The 26870-nt window shown below is 38.5% G+C and overlaps 1 protein-coding gene across 1 annotated transcript in view; it reads left to right on the top strand.

Moving 5' to 3' along the window:
* Dars (aspartyl-tRNA synthetase) overlaps nucleotides 1-26670 on the top strand; it is a 51733-nt gene extending 25063 nt beyond the window's left edge. The window contains exons 5-16 of the mRNA XM_013030828.1: nucleotides 3131-3233; nucleotides 4056-4136; nucleotides 5567-5626; nucleotides 9039-9150; nucleotides 10120-10254; nucleotides 13760-13907; nucleotides 15223-15369; nucleotides 17643-17685; nucleotides 20476-20556; nucleotides 22478-22589; nucleotides 22795-22866; nucleotides 26048-26670. Of these exons, the coding sequence (XP_012886282.1) occupies nucleotides 3131-3233; nucleotides 4056-4136; nucleotides 5567-5626; nucleotides 9039-9150; nucleotides 10120-10254; nucleotides 13760-13907; nucleotides 15223-15369; nucleotides 17643-17685; nucleotides 20476-20556; nucleotides 22478-22589; nucleotides 22795-22866; nucleotides 26048-26139 (1186 nt within the window). The 3' untranslated portion in view covers nucleotides 26140-26670. The remainder of the gene's footprint in view (nucleotides 1-3130; nucleotides 3234-4055; nucleotides 4137-5566; nucleotides 5627-9038; nucleotides 9151-10119; nucleotides 10255-13759; nucleotides 13908-15222; nucleotides 15370-17642; nucleotides 17686-20475; nucleotides 20557-22477; nucleotides 22590-22794; nucleotides 22867-26047) is intronic.
* The last annotated feature ends 200 nt before the right edge of the window (nucleotides 26671-26870 follow it).

The raw sequence follows: 26870 nt of genomic DNA, 5'->3' as shown, positions 1-26870 counted from the left end.
TTCTGTCCACATCCCCTCCAGCATCTGTTGTTATTAGAGTTCTTACTTCTAAGGAAGAAAGAAAATTTTTCTTTTTTTTTTGGGTCCGGTTGTGGGTCTGAACTCGGCCTAGGCGCTGTCCCTCAGCTCTTCAGCTCAAAGCTAGCGCTCTACTACTTGAGCCACAGCACCACTTCCAGCTTTTTTTTCTGCTTATATGGTACTGAGGAATCAAACCCAGGTTCTCAGGCATGCAAGGCAAATGCTCTACCACCTTCCCAGCCTGAAAATTTTTCTTTCGTTGAATCTCTAGTCAGCCATGGCCATATATATATATTTTTTTTTTTTGGAGAGAGTACAGTAGGTGGTAGGGTCACACTTCTTGGCAGGTATTCTTTCACTTGAACTAAGTCTCCAGCTCCTTTTTGCATTGATTATTTTCAAAGTAGGGTCTCATTTCATACCTGCAGTCCCCCTGTGTTCTCCCTTATTGCTGGGGATGACAGGCATTCAGCACTGAATCCAGTCATTGTGCTTCTCCCAGAGCTGAGTTAACAGATATGTACCATCATGCCCAGCTATTACTTGAGTTGGTATCTCACAGACTTTTAAGACTGGGTAGGCTGACCTTGAACCATCTCTTCTGTTCTCCACATCTCAAATAGGTAAGAATTACCAGCTTCTTCTGAAAGGAAAATAGTATGGAATCCAATTCTTAAGAGTAAATGTATTGGGGCTGGGAAGGTGGCTCAATGGTAGAGTGTTTGCCTTGCATATATGAAGCCCTGGGTTCAATTCCTCAGCACCACATAAGCAGAAAAATCAGGAAGCAGCGCTGTGGCTCAGTGGTAGAGTGCTAGCCTTGAGCTGAATTGCTCAAGCCCAGAGTTCAGGCCCCATACCCACCAAAAAAAAAAAAAGTAGATGTATTGAAGTTGAGTTGAAGAAAATTATCTGACAATGGAAGGTCCCTAGTTCTACCAAATGCCTTCTACAAGGACATCAGAAGGGGTAAAATAAAGTAAGTAGTCTGGGGGGAGGGGTCATAGTAGAAAGGTAGTCAGATTGGAACTTTAGTAGGGGATAGGGCACATTATTTGATGAGGAAAAGAAAACCTCATGTCATGTGAAACAATAGAATTTGCAAGGCTTGAATTATTTATTCAAGCATCAGGTTTAGTTGTACAAATGGGTGAGGTAACTGAGAGGTAGCAGTCACATTAGTCACATTAAAGACACTCAGTTGAGACTAGTTTGCCAGTATTATTAGAATGCCCTGTTAACAGTAAACTGAAGTCCACTGATCCTCTCAAGTCTCAGAGGAGTCTTATCTTAGTTGGCCAACTACTTTTGCCAAAAAAAAAAAAAAACTGTTTCTTCAATACACAAGATTTTAGTTAAACATTCACTGATAGTTCTAGTAGGAGTTTAAGAGACTTAAGAGAGTTATAAGATACGTGTGCTGTTGGATTTTTATTTTTACAAGGTAGTTGGTGATAAAGAATTCTAGGCAGTACAGTAAGCAAATAGAATTTTTCTTATTTAGCAGCCATACTTAAATGCTTCATTTTGATTCTAACCTGAGTTAAATGTTCATTAAAATACTATGGTAACCTCCAGTATAAATTAAACAGTTTTGGATTTCTAGAATGTTTTAATGGCACCAAAACTACTAACGATCCAATTCCTTGACACAAAGAATAGAATTTTTCCATGGAAGTTTAGTCTGAGTGTAGGTCTTGATACTAGGTCTGAGACTAGGACTGGAACTCAGAACCTGATGCTTTTGTTCATTGACGAGTGCTCTACCAACTGAGCCATGCCTCCGGCCCCTTCCCACCTCATTAATATATTGTAGCACATTCTGTTAGTATAAGAATATACACAAAAGCAAACCTAGCCAGGTGCCAGTAGCTCACACCTGTAATCCTAGCTACTAAGGAGGCTAAAATCTGAGGATTGCAGTTCAAAGCCAGCTTGGGCAAGAAAGTCCATGAGACTCTTAATCTCCAATTAAGCACCAGAAAACTGGAAGTAGCACAGTGGCTCAAGTGGTAGAGTGCTTGCCTTGAGCTGAAGAGCTGAGGGACAGCGCCCAGCCCCATAATTCAAGTCCCACAACTGACCTCCCCCCCAAAAAAAAAAAAAACTTAGTGCAATTTGCATAAGAATTGCCATTTAAAATTATATTTTTTCTTCCTTGGTTATATATTAGAAATCAAAAAACAGGGTCTGGGAAGGTGGCTCAGTGGTAGAGCGCTTGCCTTGCATGCCAGAGGCCCTGGGTTCGATGCCTCAGCACCACATAAGCAAAAAAGAAAAAAAGCGGGAAGTGGTGCTGTGGCTCAAGTGGTAGAGCGCTAGCCTTGAGCTGAAGAGCTGAGGAACAGCACCCAGGCCCAGAGTTCAGGCCCCACGACCGGACCCCAAAAAAAAAAAAAAAAATAGAAATCAAAAAACAATTGAATGTCTAATAAGCATAAATAATATTTTATATTTCAGAATTTTAGTGTCTGATGTAAAGAGTATACTTCCCAAGAGATGCATTACTTTTCATTCATCAGATATTAAGGTTTAAATAGTAATCCTTTTAAGTTGGAATACACAATCTAGTAGGCTGTCATGAATGCAGTGACAAAGTATGCTCAGAAACTACAGGCAATAGGGATTTAATTGCAGAGCAACACCCTAATGTCCTTTCATTACCTTGAAATCTTTTCAGTTGACCTTCTTCTATTATTTAATTCCATTACTTACCAGTAATTGCATTTATTGAAGCCAATGTTTCTCGTTATAGAAAATGCTGATCTTAGTGAATCTCAAGAATAGGAAGGAAAATGTTCTTTAATAAATAATTCAAAGACTTTACTACTTTTCACAATTCAATTGGTTCTATTGCCTTTTATGTCCTGAGTATCTATAAACGGTTACAAATTATAGCATGAAAAAAAAATCATCTCTATAAGGAATCTCACAATGCATGTCCCGTAATAGCTTATTGTAAGTAGGTTAAACAGGCTGCCTTGATCTTGAGTGGATACTATTAAAGAGAAGTTTGATATATTCAGCAGCCTTTACTGTTTAAACATAAAATGAGTTCTGACACTTCTAATAAGATTATTAAAGTTGAGGTTGTTGTTTTTCTTGACAGCATCAACAAAGAAAGCATCGTAGATGTAGAAGGTGTTGTGAGAAAAGTGAATCAGAAAATTGGAAGCTGTACACAGCAAGATGTTGAGTTACATGTTCAGAAGGTAAAATATAAAATTGTGAGGACTTGGACGTGGCGCTGTGGCTCAAGCAGTGAGTGCTCGCCTTGAGCTGAAGAGAGCTGAGGGACAGTGTTCAGGCCCAGAGTTCAAGGCCCATGACCAACAAAAAATTAAAATAAAATAAAATTGTGAGGACTAGAAATATACCTTTGTGCTTAGCATGCTCAAAGCCCTGGATTCAGTCACTAGCATCAGTCACTAGAGAAAGAGAATTTTTTTTTTTTGAGAAAGAGAAATTTTTAAAGGTTTGATTCTTAGAGCAAACCACATTTTGATTGAAGTTCTGACACTGATTTTTTTTTTTTTTGTCGGTTGTGGGGGCTGAACTCTGGGCCTGGGCACTGTCCCTCAGCTCTTCAGCTCAAGGCTAGTGCTCTACCACTTGACCTACAGTGTCACTTCTGGCTTTTTTCTGCTTATATGGTGCTGAGGAATCGAACCCAGGGCCTCATGCATGTAAGACAAACACTCTACCACTGAGCCAACTTCCCAGCCCTGAGACTGATTTTTCTAAAATCAGCTTTTGTATAACACAGCAAGCCCCTTATTATATTGGTATGTACTTTAGGATAAAGTATTTGTATGTATGCTATTTTACTTTTGACAGCCCTTAGAGCAGTCAAAAATAGCCTCATTTTTATAGGTGAAAAATGCAGATCTTCTTCTTTGATTTCAGTGAGTAGTTTCAGTTCAAGATACATGAAAATACTGCTTCATGTTTAAGTCAACTGTAGATTGTTTTTTAAGCAACACATGCCAGATTGTGTGTGCTTCTGATTAATTTTTGCAATTTTTCTCTTCTAGATTTATGTAATCAGTTTGGCTGAACCTCGCTTGCCCCTGCAGCTGGATGATGCCATTCGGCCTGAGGTGGAAGGAGAAGAAGTAAGATTTATATTAATGAATTATGCTTCTTTTGTATAGTTTGCAAAATGTTGCAGCCCTGATGTCCTACTTTTGGGTTAAGTGTTCCTGTGAATTGATTTGAATTGTTTTTATTTAAATTTACTCTTCAGAGGCTAGGGATGTGACTTCAGTGTAGAATGTTTGTCTAGCATGCCATGGGCTTGTGTTGGATCCCTACCTCCACAAAAATTAACTGACACCAGCAGTTCTCAAACTTTTGTTCTCAAAACCCCTTTTATGCTTAAAAATATTGAAACACCTTCTGCCCTCAGTCTTCATTTTGTGTATCGATATTTACAGTACTAGAAATGCTAGTTACTCAGCTAGTTGCTGAGACCTAGAGGATCATGGTTTTCAGCTAACCTAGGCAGAAAAATCTGTGAACTCCAGTTCCAGTTAATCAGCAAAATACCAGACTGGAGACAAGCCTTAAGTGGTAGAGTGCCAGCTGAGCAAGAGTACAAGGCCCTGAGTTCGAGCTCTAGTACCAGTACACACAAAAAAAAGAAAAAGCTAAAACAAATTTTAGAGTATTCATTTATTTAAAATTATTATATAAAAGTATTATATTTGTAAGAATTTCATATAAGTAATAAAAATAATACAATTTTATGTTTTTCAAAAGAAAAAAATAGCTGTGTGTCAGTGGCTCACTCCTTTAATCCTAGCTGCTCGGGAAACTAAGATCTGAGAATCTTGGTTTGAAGCCAGCCCGGGCAAAAGTCGGTGAGACTTATCACAAAAAAAAAAAAAAAAAGACTCAAGTGTAGAATGCCAGCCGTGAGTGAAAAAAACTGAATGAAAATACCCAGTCCCTGAGTACTAGCACTAAAAAATAATAATTTAGTATGAAGAATGACATATTATTTATCTACAAGTATTTATAATGTCTCATCTCATGTACGCCAACTAGGTTCTCACATTGCCTCTGAATTCACTCTGTTGTGATTATACACTCAGTACATTCAGAAAGAATGACAGCAAAAAATATTATGGAAATAGAGATTTGGCTTCATAAACCCCCCTGAAAGAGTCTCAGAAACCTTCTGATTCCCAGACAACACTTTAAAGAACTGCTACTATCTTTCAACTTTTATCTGTTCCATTAACCTGGGACTAACAGATTAAATCCAGTAAACAATAGAGGTCTATAGTTATGTCGGAATAATGAGGGAAGGGATTGTAAAAGGGGATAGATAGAAACATTAACACCTGTTGATTCTCACTTCTTTTTATTCCTTTGATCTTTTAACATTGACTTCTCTAGCCTTTCCTTTGTTTCTACCATTATTTTCAATCCCAGATTTTCATTTATAATGCATGCATTATTTAAAAAAAAAGCAAATATGGCTTCTATATGTGGTCTTCAAAACATTAGTAAAATCTGTTCTGTTCTATTTTGTTTTTAGGAAGGAAGAGCTACTGTTAATCAGGATACAAGATTAGACAACAGAGTCATTGATCTTAGGGTATGATTTCTCATTTATTATGCCAAAATAGAGATGGGCAGGGATACCAGAAAGTTAATTGTGGGACTGGGAAGGTGGCTCAGTAGTAGAGTGCTTGCCTTGTATGCATGAGGCCCTAGGTTCGATTCCTCAGCACCACATAAGCAGAAAAACCCAGAAGTGGTGCTGTGGCTGAAGTGGTAGAGTGCTAGCCTTGAGCTGAAGAGCTGAGGGACAGCGCCCAGGCCCAGAGTTCAGGCCCCACGACCGGACCAAAAAAAAAAATCTAAAATCGGGTTGGGAATGTGGCTTAGTAGTAGAGTGCTTGCTTAGCATGCATGAAGCCCTGGGCTTGATTCCTCAGTACCACAAAAACAGAAAAGGCTGGAAGTGGCACTGTGGCTCAAGTGGTAGAGTGCTAACCTTGAGCAAAAAACAGCTCAGGTACAGTGCAGAGGCCAAGTTCAAACCCCAGGACTGGCACCAAAAAAAAAAAAAAAATCTAAAATCCAATGTTTGTATTTGCTTATTATATCATTGCATTGCTTATTTAATTTATTCAGTACATGAATCCATAAAAATTTTAAAAAATTAAAAGTGAAAATCTGCTAAAGAATATTTTCCAGCATGTAAATGCTAAATAGAAACTTAAGATAATGTTGGAATTATCTGGATAACTGTTCAGTGTCTAATCAAGTATGTACCTGTCTTTCTAGCAAACAGTACCTTGAAGAAGTTATTGGAAACAATGCTTATTCTTGTATGGCATAGATTTGTTTTCCTTATAAATGATGCGTAATAAGATACTTGTTTATATAATCAAAAAGAAAAGTGGGAATATCAATATGGTATTGGCATCAGGAGTGTTTGCTTTTTCATGATAATTAATCTTCTATTAAAACTAAGTAAACTGGCGGGGTGCTGGTGGCTCATGCCTGTAATCCTAGCTACTAAGGAGGCTGAGATTTGAGGATCATGGTCAAAGCCAGCCCGGGCAGGAAAGTCTGTGAGACTCTTATCTCCAATAAACCACCAGAAAACTGGAAGTGGCACTGTGGCTCAAGTAGTAGAGCACTTGCCTTGAGCCAAAGAACTGAGGACAGCGCCCAGGCCCAGAGTTCAAGCCTCACAACAGACCCCTCCAAAAAAACTATGTAAACTGTGACACTTCCAGAGTTTAATTTCCCTTTGATATAAGGTTGAATTGAGTTTATTTGGGCTAGCTTAAAAAGGCAGGTAGCAGTAAAAGGTATTCAGTGGCTCTCTTTTTTTTGTTGTTTTTTGTTGTTGTTGTTGTTGTTGTTGTTGTTTTTTGGGTCCAGTCGTGGGGTCTGAACTCTGGGCCTGGGCACTGTCCCTCAGCTCTTCAGCTCAAGGCTAGCACTCTACTACTTGAGCCACAGCACCACTTCTGGCTTTTTTCTTTTTGCTTATGTGTTGCTGAGGAATCGAACCCAGGGCCTCAGGCATGCAAGGCAATCGTTCTACCACTGAGCCACTTTCCCAGCCCTCAGTGGCTCTCTTATAGAATATACTTTACTGGAGTCTCTATATGTATATCAATACAGGTAAACGGTTTCTGCTTTAAATAAGTTGCTAGTATTTTGGAAGCAGGTTGTTCAACTTGAATTGGATATTTCCCTAAACCACATTTTTTTGGTGGCGGTGGTAGTCATGGAGCTTGAACTCCAAGCCTAGGCACTGTCCCTGAGCTCTTTTACTCAAGACTCTATCACTTTCAGCCACAGTGCCGTTTCTGTTTTCCAGTGGTTAATTGGAGATGAGTCTCAGGGACTTTTCTGCTCCGGCTGGCTTTGAACCATGATCTTAAGATCCCAGCCCCCCGAGTAGCTAGGATTATAAGCATGAGCCACCAGGGCCTACAAATCTTTCTAATTTAAATGTAGACATTGTTAAAAAAGAATGAGTTGGTGGCTCACGCCTGTAATCCTAGCTACTCAGGAGGCTGAGATCTGAGGATTGCGGTTCAAAGCCAGCCCGGGCAGGAGAGACCGTGAGACTCCTATCTCCGATAAACCACCAGAAAACCAGAAATGGCGCTGTAGCTCAAGTGGTAGAGCGCTTGCCTTGAGCTGAAGAGCTGAGGGACAGCGCCCAAGCCCAGAGTTCAAGCCCCACGACCGACAAAAAAAAATAAAAAAGAATGAGTAAATAGTCTAACAAATTGATCTTTTAAATAATCTCCATTTTTTGTGAGGAATTTATTTTTCTCTTTCTGTCTCTTGAGTTTGAATTACAAATATGTTCTTAATAAGTCCCGTTTGCATGAGTTTCTTTAACCCTGATCTCCAGAAACTCAAGATTATTTGTTAGCATTCTTTACAGTGAAATAATGTGTTTTCAAAGTACACTGCTGAATTCAGAATGTTTTGTGTGCACAAATCAGGAGAAAGCCCTGACAAATAATTGAAGTCCCAATACTAACTCAGCTGTCTACAGCGAGATTAGTTGTTTGAGTCAAAGATTTTATTCAGCACCTATCCAGTCATGAGATAACCTTTTTCAAATGTTATTAGGCAAGACCTACCGATAATTCTTGTCTATAAGTGGTCTATAAAGGAAAATGGCAGGACCAGAGGAACTGATAAAGAAAAAAAGGAAAAGACTTTTTCTAGACAGAGTACTGCTTTAAATACTTTGTGTGTCGTTTGGGGAATCGGTGTGATGGGATACCTACCTCTTGTATTGTCTGTGACTATCTGCAGTTAATTTATTATTATTGATAATGGTTAAAGTAAAAGAACATGGTTTTATTCACTCATTAATTCTGTGCTAAAAATCTTACTTTCCTTAAAGGAGTATTTGTATGCTGTAAGTATTGGTGCGATGGAGCTCAGTGACTCACACCTGTAATCCTAGTACTTGGGAAGACGAGGTCCAGAGGATCATGATTGGAGGCCAACCTCGGCAAAAATATTTGAGACCCTGTCATGGCAATCAATAAGCTGGAAATTGCTAGAGCTGTGACTCAGCAGTAGAGTACTTACTTAGCAAGTGAAAGGCCCTAAGTTCAAACCTCTGTAGTGAAAAAAAAATCATTAGTACATCTCACTTAGTAAGTTAACCTTAAAAATTAAAATGTAAGAGCATTTAGAATTAAGAATGTTTTATTAATTGTTAAATATTTTTTCTTTTGTATAATTCTTATAAATTAAAGCATCTGCTCACCAAGGGTTTCTAGTGAGAATAGTTTTATGTCATTATATGTAGTCATTACACTCCACCCTGTTTTATCACCTGCTTTGTGTTACGTTTGTGTGCTTTTGTCTTTCCCCCTACTATTAGACTTTAAAATGTTGAAAGGAATAATAGTTCTGTTTACCTTTAGGTTTCCAACAATGCTGAGCACACTTGATGAGTGCTCAATAAATGTGTCAGATTGATTTAATTAGATGTTGTTACTGTCTTACAGACATCAACCAGTCAGGCAGTCTTCCGTCTCCAATCTGGCATCTGCCATCTCTTCCGAGAAACATTAATTAACAAGGGTTTTGTGGAAATCCAAACCCCTAAAATTATTTCGGGTATGTTTAAAAATATTTCCTTGAATCTGGAAAATCCAAAAGAATTCTGTAAGGTTTATTATGCAGCTATTTATTTCAAAGGCCATGCTTTATGTCAACATAAGTGACTACTTGTTCCTGAAGTCATTTTATGATAATGATTGTGAAATGAGGCCCTAGCATACAAAGTGTGATTCCTTTTATATAAGTTAGTCTGGAAACTTGTTTTCATTATATTTTTCTTTCAAAATTGGTATTACAGTTTTCTTTTGTACAAACTACATTCTAAACTCGGTAAATACCTGCTGGTGGAAAGATCATGTAGTTGCCATTCTTATAGAAGCATCTTAAGCATTTTACCCTTACAGAATTGCTTAATTAACAGTAAAAGAGTGAATACAAGTGATAATTATAAATTAAAAGCTAAAAATTATATTCTTGATTTTTTAATTGTTACAAATGGACCTGAATTGTGAAATAGTAACCCCTCTATACAACACCTTAATAATAGCAGTACCCATAAAATTATGTTTAGAAAATGATTACAAATATTCTTGTTTTTATAATGTCTACAAAAATAGCTTTACTGTTTGATATTGGTGCAGCAAAGAGAGCATTTATATCCAAAGCAGAAAATCTGGCTTAAATACAAACTGTGTAGAATCTCATATAAGAATAAATATGTATAGACTGACTTACCAGTTTGGACTTTCCAGTTTTTCTTTTAAGTGAACCACATGAAGCAAAAGAATAATTTTTTTTTAATGAACTATGTGACTTGTGAATAAGATTGGGAGTGGGAAAATAGGCATAAGGAAGAGGTGACGTTGTCCAAGAAGCATTGTACTTATAACCTGACTTACAGAATTGTAACCCTTTGTACAAATACTTAATAATTTTCTTTTTAAAATAACTTTAAAAAATAAATTTTTATTAGAAGTTTACATTGATAATATTACCAGTTATAATACTACAAATTTTACATTTCAGCTGCCAGTGAAGGAGGAGCCAATGTATTTACTGTGTCATATTTTAAAAATAATGCATACTTAGCTCAGTCCCCACAACTATATAAGCAAATGTGCATTTGTGCTGATTTTGAGAAGGTTTTCTGCATTGGACCAGGTAAGATTTTGTCAGTTATATTTCCTAAATTCATTTATTGTGTAGTAGTTGCAATATTAGAAACACATTTTACATGTATAAGTACAGACATTTTGAAAGCATAAATTTTAATTGCTGACTACACAAATACTTGATTTTGAGTGCTAGGATTTATAGCCCAGTATAACAACGTTCACTTTGGATCCACAGGGCCCTGAATTTGAGTCTTAGCATCACCTGGGGGAAGGGGCTGAAATAACCATGTAAATGTCTTATGGGCAGCCAGGCACTGGTGGATCAAACCTATAACCTTACCTACTCCAGAGGCTAAGATCTGAGGTTTGTAGTTCAAAGCCAACTTAGGTAGGCAGTCTTACCCCCACTGAACCCCCAGAAAAACGGAAGTGGCACTTTGATTCAAAGTAGTAGAGCACTAGGCTTATGCAAAAGAGCTCAGGGACAGTACTCAGACCCCAAGTTCAGGTCCCACAACAAGCCAAAAAAAAAAGGTCTTATGGGCCATATTAACATAGAATTTGTTTTAGGTTTTTGTTTATTTTTTATACTAGGATATTTTTTTTTGGGGGGGGGATCCGGTCGTGGGGCCTGAACTCTGGGCCTAAGCGCTGTCCCTCAGCTCTTCAGCTCAAGGCTAGCTCTCTACCACTTGAGCCACAGTGCCACTTCCGTCTATTTTTCTTTTTGCTTATGTGGTGCTGAGGAATCGAACCCAGGGCCTCATGACTGCAAGGCAAGCGCTTTACCACTGAGCCACCTTCCTAGCCCCTATACTAGGATTTGAACTTGGCTAGCATTCTACTGCTTGGGCTGTGCCTCCAGCCATTTTGCTTTGGAGTTTTTGGAGGGGTTTTAGTTCTTTCTTTCCTTTTTTTTTGGGGGGGAGGGGTCGTGGGGCTTGAACTCTGGGCTTGGGCACCGTCCTTGAGCTCTAACTCAAGGCCAGCGGTCTACCGCTTGAGCCACAGCATCACTTCCGGTTTTCTAGTGATTTATTGGAGATAAGAGTCTGGGCTGGGGCTTTGTACCGATCCTCAGATCTCAGTCTCCTGAGTAGCTAGGATTACAGGCGTGAGCCACCAGCACCCCGACAGGTTTTAGTTCTTTTGTACTAGTACTGAGGCCAGGGTGTTCTCCCTTAGCTTTTTTTTGCTCAAGGCTGGCGCTCTACTATTTGAGCCACATCTCCACTTCCAGCTTTTTGTTGGTTAATTGGAGATAACAATCTCACAGACTTCACTGCCTGGGCTGGCTTTGAACTGTGATTTTCTGATCTCTGTCTCCTGAGTAGCAAGGATTATAGGTTTCTTTGGTCTCGCTTTTTTCCCGGGCAAGCCTGAACTGTGATCTTTCTATTTAGGATGAATCTCATGAACTTTTTATGCCCTGCCTAGTCATCACCACACTCCTCCCAAACTCCACGGTAACTGTCACCTAGCTAGGTTATATTATTAAAATATTCTTAAGATGTATTTGCTAAAAGCCAAGTAAATAATTTTTTAAGCTGATTGTAAGCAAAATCCAGCCTTACATCAGCTTTTAAAACTTACCAAGGCACTGGTCACTGGTAGCTCATGCTTGTAATTCTAGCTACTCAGGAGGCTAATATCTGAGGATCAAGGTTCAAAGTCAGACCAGACAGGAAAGTCCTGAGTCTCTTAATCTCCAATAAACTACTCCTTCCCACCAAAAAAAAAGGAACTGAGCTTTGTGCCTTAAGTAGTAGAGTATTATCCTTGAGCAAAAGAGACCTGGGGATAGTACCCAGGTCCTTAGTTCAAGCCCAGGAGCAACACAAAAATAAATAAACTCACCAAGTTTTTATATGTTTTTGATAGTTCAATAAAAATAAATGCTTTCCCACAAAGAAAAAGGCAATATCATTAAATGTCTTAGTTTTCTGAATTCATTGACCATTTATTATTTATATATATATATGCTGCATATATATTCTTTTTTTATTGTGAAAATACTGTACAGAGGGGTTACAATTACATTGGCAAGATAATGAGTACATTTCTTATCAAGCATTGTAGCCTCCTCCTTTGTTTCCTCTTCCCATCCCTTCCCATCCTCCCCCCTCCCCTACCCCCCTGCATATATATTCTTATGCTAGATATCCAAGTACATAAAAGAAGAATAAACTAGCGTTTCTCAATTTTTTTTTTTTTTGGTTGGTTGTAGGGCTTGAACTCAGAGCCTGGGTCCTTGAGCCTCTTTGTATTCAAGGCTAGTGCCCGACCACTTGAGCCACAATGCCATTCCAGTTTTTGAGTGGTTAATTGGAAAGAAGAGTCTCATGGGGACTTTTCTGCCCAAGCTGGCTTTGAACCAGGATTGTCTGATCTTGGCCTCCTAAGTAGCTAGAATTACAGGTATGAGCCACCACTGCCCGGCTTCATTTCTCAAATGTTAATGCACACAAATCACTTAGGAATCTTGTTAATATACAGATTCCGTGTAATAAAGTTGGGGTGAGGCCTAAGATTCTGTAGTCCAGGTCAATTGGTTTGATTTGCAGGTCATGCTTTTAGTAACAAGGGAATAAGCATTGTCTTTGATGCCAAGATAAATAAGACATAGTCTAAGCAGTTGCAAAGAATAATCAAATGATTTTCAAAATGAACAATTATGCTGTACAATCAGCAGAGTGGTGTTAATTACCCAGAAAAGAGTTACTTGGTAAGTATAAAAAGGGGAAGAAGTTGGGGCTGGGTGGCTCAGTGGTAGAGTGCTTGCCTTGCAGGCATGAGGCCCTGGGTTCGATTCCTCAGCACCACATAAGCAAAAAGAAAAAAAGCTGGAAGTGGCACTGTGGCTCAAGCAATAAAGCACTAGCCTTGAGCTGAAGAGCTGAGGGACAACGTCCAGGCCCAGAGTTCAGGCCCCATGACCGGACCCCCCCCCCAAAAAAAAAGAAGAAGTTAGAATTGACTAGAGTAGCCATGAAAACAAAGCCAAACTGAAAAGGGCTTGAAGGGCAGAGTAGGATTTATGAGCAACAAGGACAGTTACTTCTAGTCAGAGGAAACAGGGTAAGTAAAGAACATGGACTATCAGAATAAACAAAATAAGAATAGTATTAAAGACATGCAAAATATAGGTTAAGAGTAAATTTATGAGCACAAGAAGGTTTTTAGACCTTTGTTATTTTACATCATTATTATTTGGGGCCCATTATAAGTAACTAAACAAGGGTGTGTTTTATGAACATTAGTAATAAAATTTAGAAGAACTATACTGATTCATAATGGAATTAACTTTTTAATTTTGAGAAGATACTTTGGGATCTTGCATTCTCCTGGGGTTCTCATGAGCTTCATTTGTTAATTTATATTTGGCATATATTTTACACTGCATACCTATCAGAATTTATATGAACTTGCTGTCTAGGCATATAGTGATATGAAACTAGAACCACCTGAGTACTACTAAGTGGAAATTTGTATTTAAATCACAATCTGTCTAAAATTTAAAACAATTTGCTATTTACTCCTTTTGTTCATAGTTTTCCGAGCTGAAGACTCTAATACCCACAGACATTTAACCGAATTTGTTGGTTTGGACATTGAAATGGCTTTTAATTATCATTACCATGAAGTTCTGGAAGAAATCGCTGACACCTTGGTACAAATATTCAAAGGACTTCAAGAAAGGTTAAGAAGTATTTTATATCCCTAAATATTCTTAATTTGAAGTTAGTTTGGGTTCTTTTTTGTTTTGTTTTGGTTTTGGCTTTTTGAGATAGGATTCTAGTATATAGCCTTTAAAGAAGAAAAAAAATTGAATTGATATGCAAATTAAACTTATTGTGCATACTTACCTAGAAATCAATGTAACTAGTTATATGCTCCGTAAGTATTCCTGGACTGACCAGTATTTTGACACATGCCTATAATCCTAGTGTTCAGGAGGATAACAGAGGAGTTTCAAGAGTTTGATGGCAGCCTGTGCTGCATACTCAGTTGAAGGGTAGCCTGGCCTACATAGAGAGACCCTGTCTCATAAACAACAACAAAAAATACTGACACTGTAGTCTGTATAAGTACATACTCTATAATGTGTTCACACATGACAGAATCATAGAACATAGCTTCAGTGTTAACTGAAGGGGAAATCCACACTCAAAAATAAGATCTTGCCTGAAAAATAACTTAAGCAAAAAGACTTGGATAGTAGAGTACATGCCTGTCAAACACCTGGCCCTAAGTTCATGCTCCACTACTATGGAGGAAAAAAATTGGTATTTTATGTTTCTAACACTGCTACCTGATACTAGTTTCGAAGGAAAAAAATTAATCCTTCAATACCACAGTGATTGAGCAATATGCCGACAGTTTACACCTGTAATCCTAGCTACTCGTGCGGATGAAATCTGAGAGTGGCTGTTCAAAGCCAGCTGGGGTTGGAAAGTCTGTGAAACCCTTAACTCTAATTAACTACCAAAAAGCTGGAAATGGAACAGTAGCTCAAAGGAGTTGAGTACTAGCCTTCAAAAAAGCTCAGAGATAATACCCAGGCCCTAATTTAAGCCCCAGGCTAGAGATAGATAGATAGATAGATAGATAACATTGAGAAAATGTGTTATAAATTTATATATTTAAATTTTACCTTTAAACTTAAGAATTAGATAACCATTTTCTGGTGCATATATTGTTTCACATAATGATTTTTGTTGTTACTGTTGGTTGTGGGGCTTGAACTCTGGGCCTGGGTGTTATCCCTCGGCTCTTCTTCCATATCACCACTTCCAGTTTTCTGGTGGTTTGTTGGAGATAAGAGTTTAATGGACTTTCCTGCCTGGGCTGGCCTTGAAATGCAATCCTCAAATCTCAGCCTCCTAAGAAGCTAGGATTATAGGCATGAACCACCAGCACCTGGCTTTCACTTAATGATTTTTTTTTTTAATGCAGCCTTGGCAACCTCTTGGAGAAACATTTCTCACACATGATTAACTAACTGTACCTACAGGTTTCAGACTGAAATTCAAACGGTGAATAAACAGTTCCCATGTGAACCATTCAAATTTTTGGAGCCAACTTTAAGACTGGAATATTGTGAAGCATTGGCTATGCTTAGAGAAGCTGGAGTTGAAATGGGAGATGAAGAAGACTTAAGGTTTGTTCCAGGATTTTTTATGCTTTAGAAATTACATATAGGATATAAGAATGAGTATGTTAATAATTATTATTTATTTCACTTAAGTTATAAACAACACTTTTTATTCCCCCCCTCATAGTTTTAACCCTTTAAAGAATATAAGGAGGGGCTGGGAATGTGGCTTAGTTGTAGAGTGCTTGTCTAGCATGCATGAAGCCCTGGGTTCGATTCCTTAGTACCACATACACAGAAAAAGCCAGAAGTGGTGTGGCTCAAGTGGTAGAATGCTAACTGTGAGCAAAAGAAGCTCAGGAACAGCGCCCAGGCCCTGGGTTCAAGCCCAGGACTGGCAAAAAAAAAAAAAAGTTATGCCTATGATTTTATTATATGTTATTTCTTCTAAATCGGTGGTTTTACAAAGTAGAGAGTGGTCTCAATTGTCCCCACACATAAAAATACTAGTATCTTCAAAAGTTATCAAATTACTGTTCTTTATTTGATATATAGTATTTTATTATCTAAACATCATAAAATATAATTTTGAAGCAAATTATGAAATTTCCTATCACATTTCATTCACAGTTGCTAGTTTAAAATATTTAAGTCAGCCAAAGTGCTAGTGGCTCATGCCTGTTACCCTAGCTACTCAGGAGGCTGAGGACTGAGAATTGCAGCTCAGACTAGCCGGGGCAGAAAAGTCTGTGAGACTTATCTCCAGTTAACTACCAGAAAATTGGAAGTGGCACTATGGCTCAAAGTGGTAGAGTGCTGGCCTTTAACAAAAGAACTCAGGGACAGCACCCAGGCCCTTGAGTTCAAGCCCCATGACCAACAACAAAAATAAAAGTAAAATGTTTAAGTCATCACACAAAGAATATATATATATATGGTTGTCTCTTTTTTTTTTTGCAGTTTTTTCCAAAAACATTATACTCAAAACATGATTTATTCAAGAGGGTTTTTTTTGTTGTTGTTTAACAAAGAAAAAATAAGATTGTAAGCATCCCCTACATTGCTATAGGATATTTTAAGGCAAATCATAAATATTTCAAGTTGAACAATATTTTCTTTTTATTAGCATCTGTTAATTATACAAAGGAATTTCATTTTCACATGCCTAAATATATGTAAAATGCACCTTGATCAGATGCAATTCCTCCATCACATTCTCATTCCCCATTCCTGTCCACCTAAAACAGTCTCAGAAGACTCCATTATTCCATTTTCATACAAGTATATAAAGTATATTGAGCATAGTCATCCTCCCTATCCTCTTTGTTCACTTCCTTATTCCTACTAATGCCATGTCCTGGGTAGGACTTTTTTTTACATTGTATCATATAGTTTTTAAGGGTATATTATTGTTCAAAGAATTTTCACTATGGTATTTCACACATACATATATTGAACTTAGATCCTATTGACTCCTTTCCATTATTTTCTTTTCTTGTCTCTACTACCTTCTATTAACTATTTTAAGTGTTTGGATTTTTTTTTCCTGGGCCTGGGGCTTGAACTCTGGGTCTGGGCACATTGTCCCTGAGCCTCAGTGCTCAAGGCTGGCGCTCTACCAGTTGAGCCACAGAACCACTTTGGGCTTTTTTTTGAGTAGTTTATTGGAGATAGTTCAGGAACTTTTCTGCTTGGGCTGGCTTCAAACCACCATCCTCAGATCTCAACCTCTTTGAGTAGCAAGGATTATAGGCATGAGCCACTGGCACCGGACTTGGAAATTATTCTTAAATAGCATGTAGGCTACAGAAAGTATCTCAGAAATTTAATATATTTATGTAAACCATATTACATTTTAGAGATTGGAAATACTGATTTTTATTTTACAAACTTTTGATAAAGTCTACCAAAAGGTAGAGAGGTCACTTATTGTTAAGACAAGTAACTACATTATTGGAGCAGATACCTTTTGTGGGGGAGAGCAAGATAGATTAACTGTGTTTTAGCCAAAATTTTTGTCCATTTAAATTTTCAAGTAGGAGTACCTTATTAACTTCGTTGTTTTTTTTGGGGGGCGGGGGTGTCCGGTTGTAGGGCCTGAACTCTGGGCCTGGGCGCTGTCCCTCAGCTCTTCAGCTCAAGGCTAGCACTCTACCACTTAAGCCACAGCGCCACTTCAGGCTTTTTTCTTTTTGCTTATGTGGTGCTGAGGAATTGAACCCAGGGCCTCATGCATGCAAGGCAAGCACTCTACCACTGAGCCACCTTCCCAGCCCCTTTGCTTTTTTTTAAGTTGCTGTTGGAGCTTCAAATACCTGACTTAATGTTTCTTTTTTCAGTACCCCAAATGAAAAACTGTTGGGTCGTTTGGTAAAGGAAAAGGTAGGACTCTTGGATATGCTGGCTTTCTTTTTCTATATATCTGAGATGTATGCTGATTCAAGAGAACAACTACAGGTTCTTGGCATCTTCCCTAAAGTGCTATGCTTCTAGAATAAACAAAATGAGGACCATATATATTTTTTTGGGGGGGTCCGGTCATGGGGCCTGAACTCTGGGCCTGGGCACTGTCCCTCAGCTCTTCAGCTCAAGGCTAGCACTCTACCACTTGAGCCACAGCGCCACTTCCGGCTTTTTTTGTTTTTGCTTATGTGGTGCTGAGGAATTGAACCCAGGGCCTCAGGCATGCAAGGCAAGCGCTTTAACCACTGAGCCACCTTCCCAGCCCCCAAGGACCATATTTTTTTAATTCTTGAAAAAATACAAAATACTTAGACTCTGCCTAAACTAATTGAATATTTTATATATGTGCTAAGTTGTTCTAGGGTGATTGTAAGTGACACGTCAGAATATCAGGTAAGTTAAAAGGACTTCTAAATTATTTGCGATTATTTTAAAAAGATCTTCCCTAGGAATTCCTCTTAAGAAACTTGAATGAGCTTTCTTCATAACTATTTTAGTTTCTTGCTTTCTAAAACTAAAACTCCAAAAAGGATATATACTGTACTTCAGTATGGTCTTTAAAAACTTAAGACAATAATGTAATGAAATTAACAAAGTCCTTGAGCTCCCCCTGCTGGCTACACTTGAAATAAACTAGGGAACTTTTTGAAAGTGTGTGTGTGTGTGTGTGTGTGTGTGTGTGTGTGTGTGTGTGTGTGTGTGTGTGTGTGTGTGTGTGTGTGTGTGTGTGTGTGTTTTCTAAAATTGTTTCAAAAGAGCCAATTTGTTAACTGTTGATATTCTCTCTGATCTCTTACAGTAGCAAACATGTTTGAAATAAAATACAGTTGAAATGTTGTTAATGTCTTTTTAATTAAATCTGGATCACAGTAATATTCTACAGAACTTTTTCATTTGAAAAAACATTACCAAGTAATATTTCTATATCTAATAATTACTGAGAAAAGCCATGTTTTTTAATACAAATATTGAAATAAAATTCCAGTTTGTCAGTTTTTTCCAAAGTGACTTATACATTTAATAAAGTCTTGGTAAAATCCAAAAGGATTTCAAATAATTTAACAAAAATGGTGTAGATGCATCTAAAAGACTAGATGACTTAGAATAACAAATGAAAAACTAAAAATAAGTGGTATTTATTGCGGTATAATTTGTGATGGAGAGGGGTTGGAGATTACATATCAAAAGAAATGAATGGCTGGGCATTGGTGTCTCATGCTTGCTAGCTGCTCAGGAGGCTGAGCCCTCTCAGATCGAGGTACAAAGCCACCTGAGTCAGGAAAGTCCATGAAACCTCCAATTAAACACCAGAAAGTCAGAAGTAGAGCTGTGGTTCAAGTGGTTGAGCACTAGTTTTGTGCACAAAAGCTCAGGGACAGTGTCAAGCCCTGAGCTCAAGCCCCAGGACTGACACTTTACAAGAAATGACTAAAGCCGGGCATTGGTGACTCCCATTTATAATCCTAGCTACTCAGGATACTGAGATGTGAGGACCTCCATTCAAAGTCAGCATAGACAGAAAAGTTCCTGAGACTATTTAATTAACTACCAAAAACACAAGTGAAATTCAGCATCAGTGGCTCACACCTATAACCGTAGTTACTCCAGAAGTTGAAATCTGGAGATGCCAATTCAAAGCCAGCCCAGGCAGAAAAGTCAATGGGATTTTAATCTCTAACTACCACAAAAGTTGGAAATGGAGCTTTGGTTTACGTGGTAGAGCCCCAACCTTGAGCAGAAAAGTTCAGGGACAGTACCTAGGCCCCCAGTTCAAGCCCCAGGACCAGCATTCACACACTCAAAAACACAAAAGCCAAATGGAAGTGTGATAGAGTACCAGCCTTAGGCAAAAATGCCAAGTGAGAGCATGAGGCTCTTGAGTTCAAGCCCAAGAATCAGTTTGGAAGGAAGGAAGGGAGGGAGAGAGAGATAAAAGGACCAGGCACCAGTGGCTCACACGTGTAATCCTAGCTACTCAAGAGGCTGAGATCTGAGGATTATGGTTCATAAGCCAGCCCAGGCAGAAAAGTCCCTGTGAGATTCTTAGCTCCAATTAACCACTCAAAAAACAAACTGTGGCTCAAAGTGTAGAGCACTAGCCTTGAGCAAAAGAGCTCAGGGACAGTGCCCAGGCCTTGAGTTCAAATCCCACCACCAATTTTAAAAAATGAATGAATTATGCATTGTAAGCAGCTCTTAGAAGATACCTACTAAGGGCTGGGAAGGTGGCTCAGTGGTAGAGCGCTCACCTTGCATGCCTGAGGCCCTCGGTTCGATTCCTCAGCACCACATAAGCAGGGGAAAAAAAGCCGGAAGTGGCGCTGTGGCTCAAGTGGTAGAGCGCTAGCCTTGAGCTGAAGAGCTGAGGGACAGCGCCCAGGCCCAGAGTTCAGGCCCTACGACCGACCCAAAAAAAAAAAAGATACTTACTAGAAGAGCTTAAAACATGGCAGAACTTTAGATTTTACTTGCATAAAGCAAGTCAGTGATTTTGGGGAGCAAAACTATATAAAAAATTATGTTCTAGGAAGTGGTGCTGTAGCTCAAGTGGTAGAGCGCTCACCTTGAGTTGAAGAGCTGAGGGACAACGCCCAGGCCCAGAGTTCAAGCCCCACGACCAACAAAAAAAAAAAAACAAAAAATTATGTTCTAGAAAAGTTAGCCTTTTTTAAGAAGCCTATTTTAATTGCATTTTTTTCTTTCTTATAGTATGATACGGATTTTTATGTTCTTGATAAATATCCATTGGCTGTAAGACCTTTCTATACCATGCCTGACCCAAATAATCCTGTAAGTAATTTGGTTTCAAATAATCTACTTAAGGAAAGAAGGAAAACTATTGTCACTATGTCAAATTGTATAACATGAATAATGATTTTCATTAATAATATAGTATCAATAGATACATTGCTACAGTATTAGTGTTTCACTATAGTTCACACTGGCATTGTTAAATTTTAATATTCTGTCAAATTAGTCCTGAAGGCTGATATTAAAAATCATTTTAGGGCTGGGAAGGTGGCTCAGCGGTAGAATGCTTGTCTTGCATGCATGAGGCACTGAGTTCAATTCCTTAGCACCACATAAGCAGAAAAAGCCTGAAGTGGCGCTGTGGCTCAAGTGGTAGAGTACTAGCCTTGAGTTGGAGAGCTGAGGGACAGCGCCCAGGCTCAGAGTAGGCCCCATGACCGGCAAAAAAAAATGGAAAAAAATTATTTTATTGGGCCATTTTTAGAAGACTCATAAGGAAGAAAGAACTGATAACTATTGCTAGATTTAAAAACATTATTACGTTTTCTTATTATTGACCTTGAACTCAGAGTTCAAATTGTTTTAGGAGATAAAATGTAAGTAATGTCTTTTTAACTGTTTTCCTGTAATAGAGGTTCCCAGGCATTATATGCATTACAATCACCTGCAGTACTTTTTAAAAACAGATGGTCACCACTGGCTTATACCTATAATCCCAGCCATTCAGAAGACTGAGATCTGAGAATTGCAGTTCAAAACTAGCCCAGGTAGAAAAGGCCATAAGACTTTTGTCTGCAGTTAATCACCAAAAAGCTGGAAGTGGAGCTTTGGCTCAAATTGTAGAGTGCTAGCCTTGAATGAAAAGGCTAAAGGACAGAGCCTACCTAGGCCATGAGTTCAAGCCCTTAATACAGAAAAGAACAGATTATGACCTCCATTTCTGAGTATGATTAGTTGGTCAGTAGTAGGGCACAGTAATTTACATTTCTAACAAGTTCCTGGTAATACTGAAGTACTTGATTCAGTATCAGACTTTGAAAGCCATTGTTTGTTGAAAGTGGGGAAGGGGTTTAAGTTCAAATGGATGTTATCAACCTGAAAGAGAACTACTTAACTGGTTGATTTTCAACTTATTTGTCCTTGAAAGATTTTCTTAATTAAAAAAGACTAAGGACAGGCTGAGAAGGTAGCTCAGTGGTAGAGCGCTTGCCTTGCATGCCTGAGGCCCTGGGTTCGATTCCTCAGCACCACATAAACAAAAAGAAAAAAGCGGGAAGTGGCGCTGTGGCTCAAGAGATAGAGTGCTAGCCTTGAGCTGAAGAGCTGAGGGACAGTGCCCAGGCCCAGAGTTCAAGTCCCACAACCGGACCAAAAAAAAAAAAAAGACTAAGGACTTACTAATAATTTCAGTTCCAAAATGACCCAGAAATCATAGCATATTTTAAAATATTTTGGATAGTAAAGTAAAATAAAAATTAGTACACTTCTTTTTCTTTTTTTTTCTTTTCTTTCTTTTTTTTTTTTTTTTTTTTTGTTGTTGGTCTTGGGGGTTGAACTCTGGGCCTGGGCACTGGTCCCTCAGCTCTTCAGCTCAAGGCTAGCACTCTACCACTTGAGCCACAACACCATTTCTGGTTTTCTGGTGGTTTATTGAAGATAAGATTCTCATGAACTTTCCTGCCTAGGCTGGCTTTGAACTGTGATCCTCAGATCTCAGCCTCCTGAATAGCTAGGATTACAGGCATGAGCCACCGGCTCCTGGCAGCACACCCTTTAATGTGGCACTTGTATTTGTTACTGGAGATGAGGGAAAAAGGAAAAGAAAGGACTCACAAAAAAGGACTCAAAAGAAGAAAACATGAATTTGTTCTTCATACAACATAGGTTTTTCCCTCCATATGTTTACAACAGAGAAAGAGTAGTAGTATTTTAACACTGGTTTTATTTGTTTTCCCTGCAGAAACATTCAAACTCCTATGATATGTTCATGAGAGGAGAAGAAATATTGTCAGGAGCTCAGAGAATACATGATTCCCAGCTACTGACAGAGAGAGCCTTGCATCATGGAATTGGTAAATGGCTTAAAATATAATCTTCATTGAGCAGTAATTGCTTTTGTGGATTTTTTTTTTGGGGGGTCCGGTCATGGAGCCTGAATTCTGGGCCTGGGCACTGTCCTTCAGCTCTTCAGCTCAAGGCTAGCGCTCTACCTCTTGAGTTGTGAATTTTTTTAATGCCAAATGAAATGATAAATGTTATTTTGTTTTATTTGTATAGATTTGGAGAAAATCAAGGCTTACATTGATTCCTTCCGCTTTGGAGCACCTCCTCATGCTGGTGGAGGCATTGGTAATCCACTGTTATTGTTGAACAATACTTACAAATGCTAAGAATAATACAAATTTTAATTTTAAGCATTTTTAAATAGGACTAAGTAAAAATCTTATTTCCAAAATAAAAAGTGAACAGCTAACTTGTAGGTTTTAAAATACTAATAATAAGGTTCTAAGCATTTTCTTTTAAAGAGGTTGGAAGCCGCCAGTTGCTGATGATTCAAACCTGTAATCCTAGCTAATCAGGAGGCTGAGATCTAAGGATTGGGATTCAAAGCCAACCGAGGCAGGAAAGTCCATGAGACTCTTATTTCCAATTAACCACTAGAAAACCAGAAGTGGGGCTGTAGCTCAAAGTGATAGCCTTGAGCAAAAGAGCTCAGGGAAGTACGCAGGCCCTGAGTTCAAACCCTTGACCGACAAATCATTTTGAAGGGAAATGTCCTATATTCTCTGTCCTACTATGAGTCTAATGAAATTACCCCAAGTTAAAGTTCTAACATTAAGTTAGCTCAAATTTGTTGATAGTATTGTAGTAGCTGGGGAAGGGGGAGAGAGGGAGTAATTGGTACTGGGGCCTGAACTCAGGGCCCAGGCACTTTGCTTTGGCTTTTTTGCTCAAGGTTAGCACTCTTCTACTTGAGCCACATCTCCCACTTCTGGCTTTTTGGTGATTAATTGGAGATAAGAGTTTAATATATTGATTGATATTAAATCACTATTACAGGGTTTAGAATATGCAGATGTCATTATGTAAAGGATGGCACTGGTGACTCATTCCTTTAATCCAGTCGTAGCTACTCAAGATACCGAGATCTGAGGATTCCAGTTTGAAGCCAGCTAAAGCAAAAAAAAAAAAATCCATGAGATATTTTTCCCTTTTTTTTTGGTGACAATTCTAGGACTTGAACTCAGGGCAGCCTGGGTGCTGTCCCAGAGCTTTTTCATTTAAGGCTGACACTCTACCACTTAAGTTATAGCTCTACTTCAGGCTTTTTGCTGGCTAATTGTAGATAAGATTGTCATGTACTTGCTGCCCACACTGGCTTGGAACTGTGATCCTCAGATCTCAGCCTCCTGAGTAGCTTAAGATTACAGGTATGATCTATGGGTGTCTGGCTCTCCATGACATTTTGTCTCCAACCAACCAACAAAAAGACTGAAATGGGGGCTGGCTCAAGGAGTAAAGTACTAATCTTAAGCAAGAAAAGTGAAAGTCCTAGGCTCTGAGTTCGAGCCCCAGTACTGACATTAAAAAATAAAATAAAGCCGGACACTGGTGGCTCAAGCCTGTAATCCTAGCTACTGAGGAGGCTGAGATCTGAGGATCGTGTTTCAAAGCCAGCCTGAGGGCTGGGAAGGTGGCTCAGTGGTAGCGTGCTTGCCTTGCATGCATGAGGCCCTGGGTTCAATTCCTCAGCACCACATAAGAAAAAAGAAAAAAGCCAGAAGTGGCGCTGTGGCTCAAGTGGTAGAGCGCTAGCCTTGAGCTGAAGAGCTGAGGGACAGCGCCCAGGCCCAGGGTTCAAAAAAAAAAAACAAAGCCAGCCTGAGCAGGAAAGTCCATGAAACACTTTTTTTTTTTTGTCAGTCGTGGGGCTTGAGCTCTGGGCCTGGACGCTATCCTTCAGTTCTTCAGCTCAAGGCAAGCACTCTACCACTTGAGCTACAGCGCCACTTCCGGTTTTCAGGTGGTTATTGAAGATAGGAGTCTCATGGTCTTTCCTGCCCGGGCTGGCTTTGAACCATGATCATCAGATCTCAGCCTCCTGAGTAGCTAGGATTACAGGCGTGAGCCACCAGTGCCCGGCTTCCATGAAACTCTGATCTCCAATAAACCACCAGAAAACCAGAAGTGTCGCTGTAGCTCGAGTGGTAGAGCGCTAGCCTTGAGCTGAAGAGCTGAGGGATAGCGCTCAGGCCCAGAGTTCAAGGCCCATGACCGACAAAAAAATAAATAAAATAAAAACAAGATGAAGTATTCTCCTACTTTTGTTTACAATTTTCATTTAAAATGTATAATATTTAAAACTCATTGCCATATAAAAATATTTTTTGTCTCTATCTTTGTACGATGTTAGTATTATAAAATCGTAACATAAGAAAATTTGTGAAATAGTACTCTGCTACTTTCAGTGATTTTAATTCTTGTCAGTTACATATTATTTTATTCATACATCAGAATCAGTCACATTTCTACACTCAAGACACTTAATATACTAATGTACTGTAAAAATCTTCTGTGTTAGGTTCCACTGTGTTTAACAAGTAGAAAATTGGCCTGGCACTGGTGCCTCACACCTAAAATCCTAGCTACTCAGGAGGCTGAGATCAGAGGATTGTGGTTGTAAGCCAGCCTGAGCAGAAAAGTCCCCATGAGAGTCATCTCTGATTAACCCTCAAAAAACAAAAGAGGAGCTGTGGCTCAAAATGGTAAAGCACTAGACTGAGCAAAAGAGCTCAGGGACAGCACCTAGGTTCTTTTTTTTGGGGGGGGGTACGGTCGTGGGGCCTGAACTCTGGGCCTGGGCGCTGTCCCTCAGCTCTTCGGCTCAAGGCTAGCGCTCTACCACTTGAGCCACAGCGCCACTTCCGGCTTTTTTTTTTTCCTTTTGCTTATGTGGTGCTGAGGAATCTAACCCAAGGCCTCTGGCATGCAAGGCTCAGTGGAGCCTCCTTCCCAGCCCAGCACCCAGGTTCTGAGTTTCAGCCCCACAACCACCAAAAACTAAAAATAATAATGATAATAATAATTACAGAATTGTATTAAATATTTTGGTACTTGTATTGATGAATTTCCTCAAATAAGTTTATGACTTATTTGATAACTTGTTGCCTGGACTGCAGAATCAGAATGTTATAAAAAACTGTTCAAAAGAAATCTAGTTAAAAGAACTATGTTATAAAATGACTGGTTTTTCAAAAATTGTTTATAGATTTCATCATTTATGTGTATTTTCATATTTCACATTTCAATACTACAAAAAGAATTCTCATTTAGTTCTTCCCACATAGAGTAGCATCTCTGTTTTTGAATATTTATCCAAGACATTTTGTTTTACATAAACCCTAAATAATCAAGCTGTCCTTATTAACACAGTATTTTGTTGAACCGTGGTACTATTAGTAATGTGAAGTAAGAAAAGCCCCAGAAAGATGTTCAGAAAAGGGATTAATGATGCCTTTCTTTTCCCCAGGGCTGGAAAGAGTGACTATGCTGTTCCTAGGGCTGCATAATGTGCGCCAGACATCAATGTTCCCTCGCGACCCCAAACGACTGACTCCTTAGAGAAGGCCTGCTTCACTCAGGTGTACCTTGGGTACCCAATAGAATAAATGTCTTACTAACATGTCACCATTACTTTTGAGTTAATTTGATATGTTTATTTAAAAGAGACTTTTATAACTTTGGACATGCTGCAATAGGAAATACTTGGACATTTTAATGAGAAATTCATACAGTAATGTTAGAAATTCATATCTCATTACTTCAGTTAATGTTAACAAGTTTTAAACAGTTAAGATTCTAAAGTTTTTATTTTCTACATTATGGTGGCCACAATATTGTCTTAAATTTTCAATACTTGAAGTTTTTATTAAACTTTTAACGTTGACATAAAATGATTGGAGAAATGACTAAGCTTTTAACAAATATGTAGCTGGTATGTAATGGACAATTTAGAAAGGATCAATTCTTAAAAGTTATACCTAGAAATCATGTAAAGCAGATGAAAATCCTGCTAAAAATATGCAAAACAGTACTGTATTGTTAAATTCTAAACTTGAATTTCAATAAAATTTTAAAGCTAACTTATAGTTTATATAACTTTGTGGTAATATGATCTTATAACTAGTTATTTGCATTTATACTTCAAGAGTTAAATATAGATAAACTGGCTTTATGTAAATGCCTAAAAACAAATGAAAACTAATAAGTTTTTAACACATATTCATATCAAGATAAAAGTTCAAGTGAGTGTAAAGGTAGAGTTCTTAAAGCAAAAAGCTTGGGTTGATTAA

This window comes from Dipodomys ordii, unplaced genomic scaffold (genome assembly GCF_000151885.1).
Source record: "Dipodomys ordii isolate 6190 unplaced genomic scaffold, Dord_2.0 Scaffold133, whole genome shotgun sequence".
Lineage (NCBI taxonomy): Eukaryota > Metazoa > Chordata > Mammalia > Rodentia > Heteromyidae > Dipodomys > Dipodomys ordii.
Note: the sequence above shows the minus strand (reverse complement) of the source record. Positions and strands in the feature narration are given on the sequence as shown.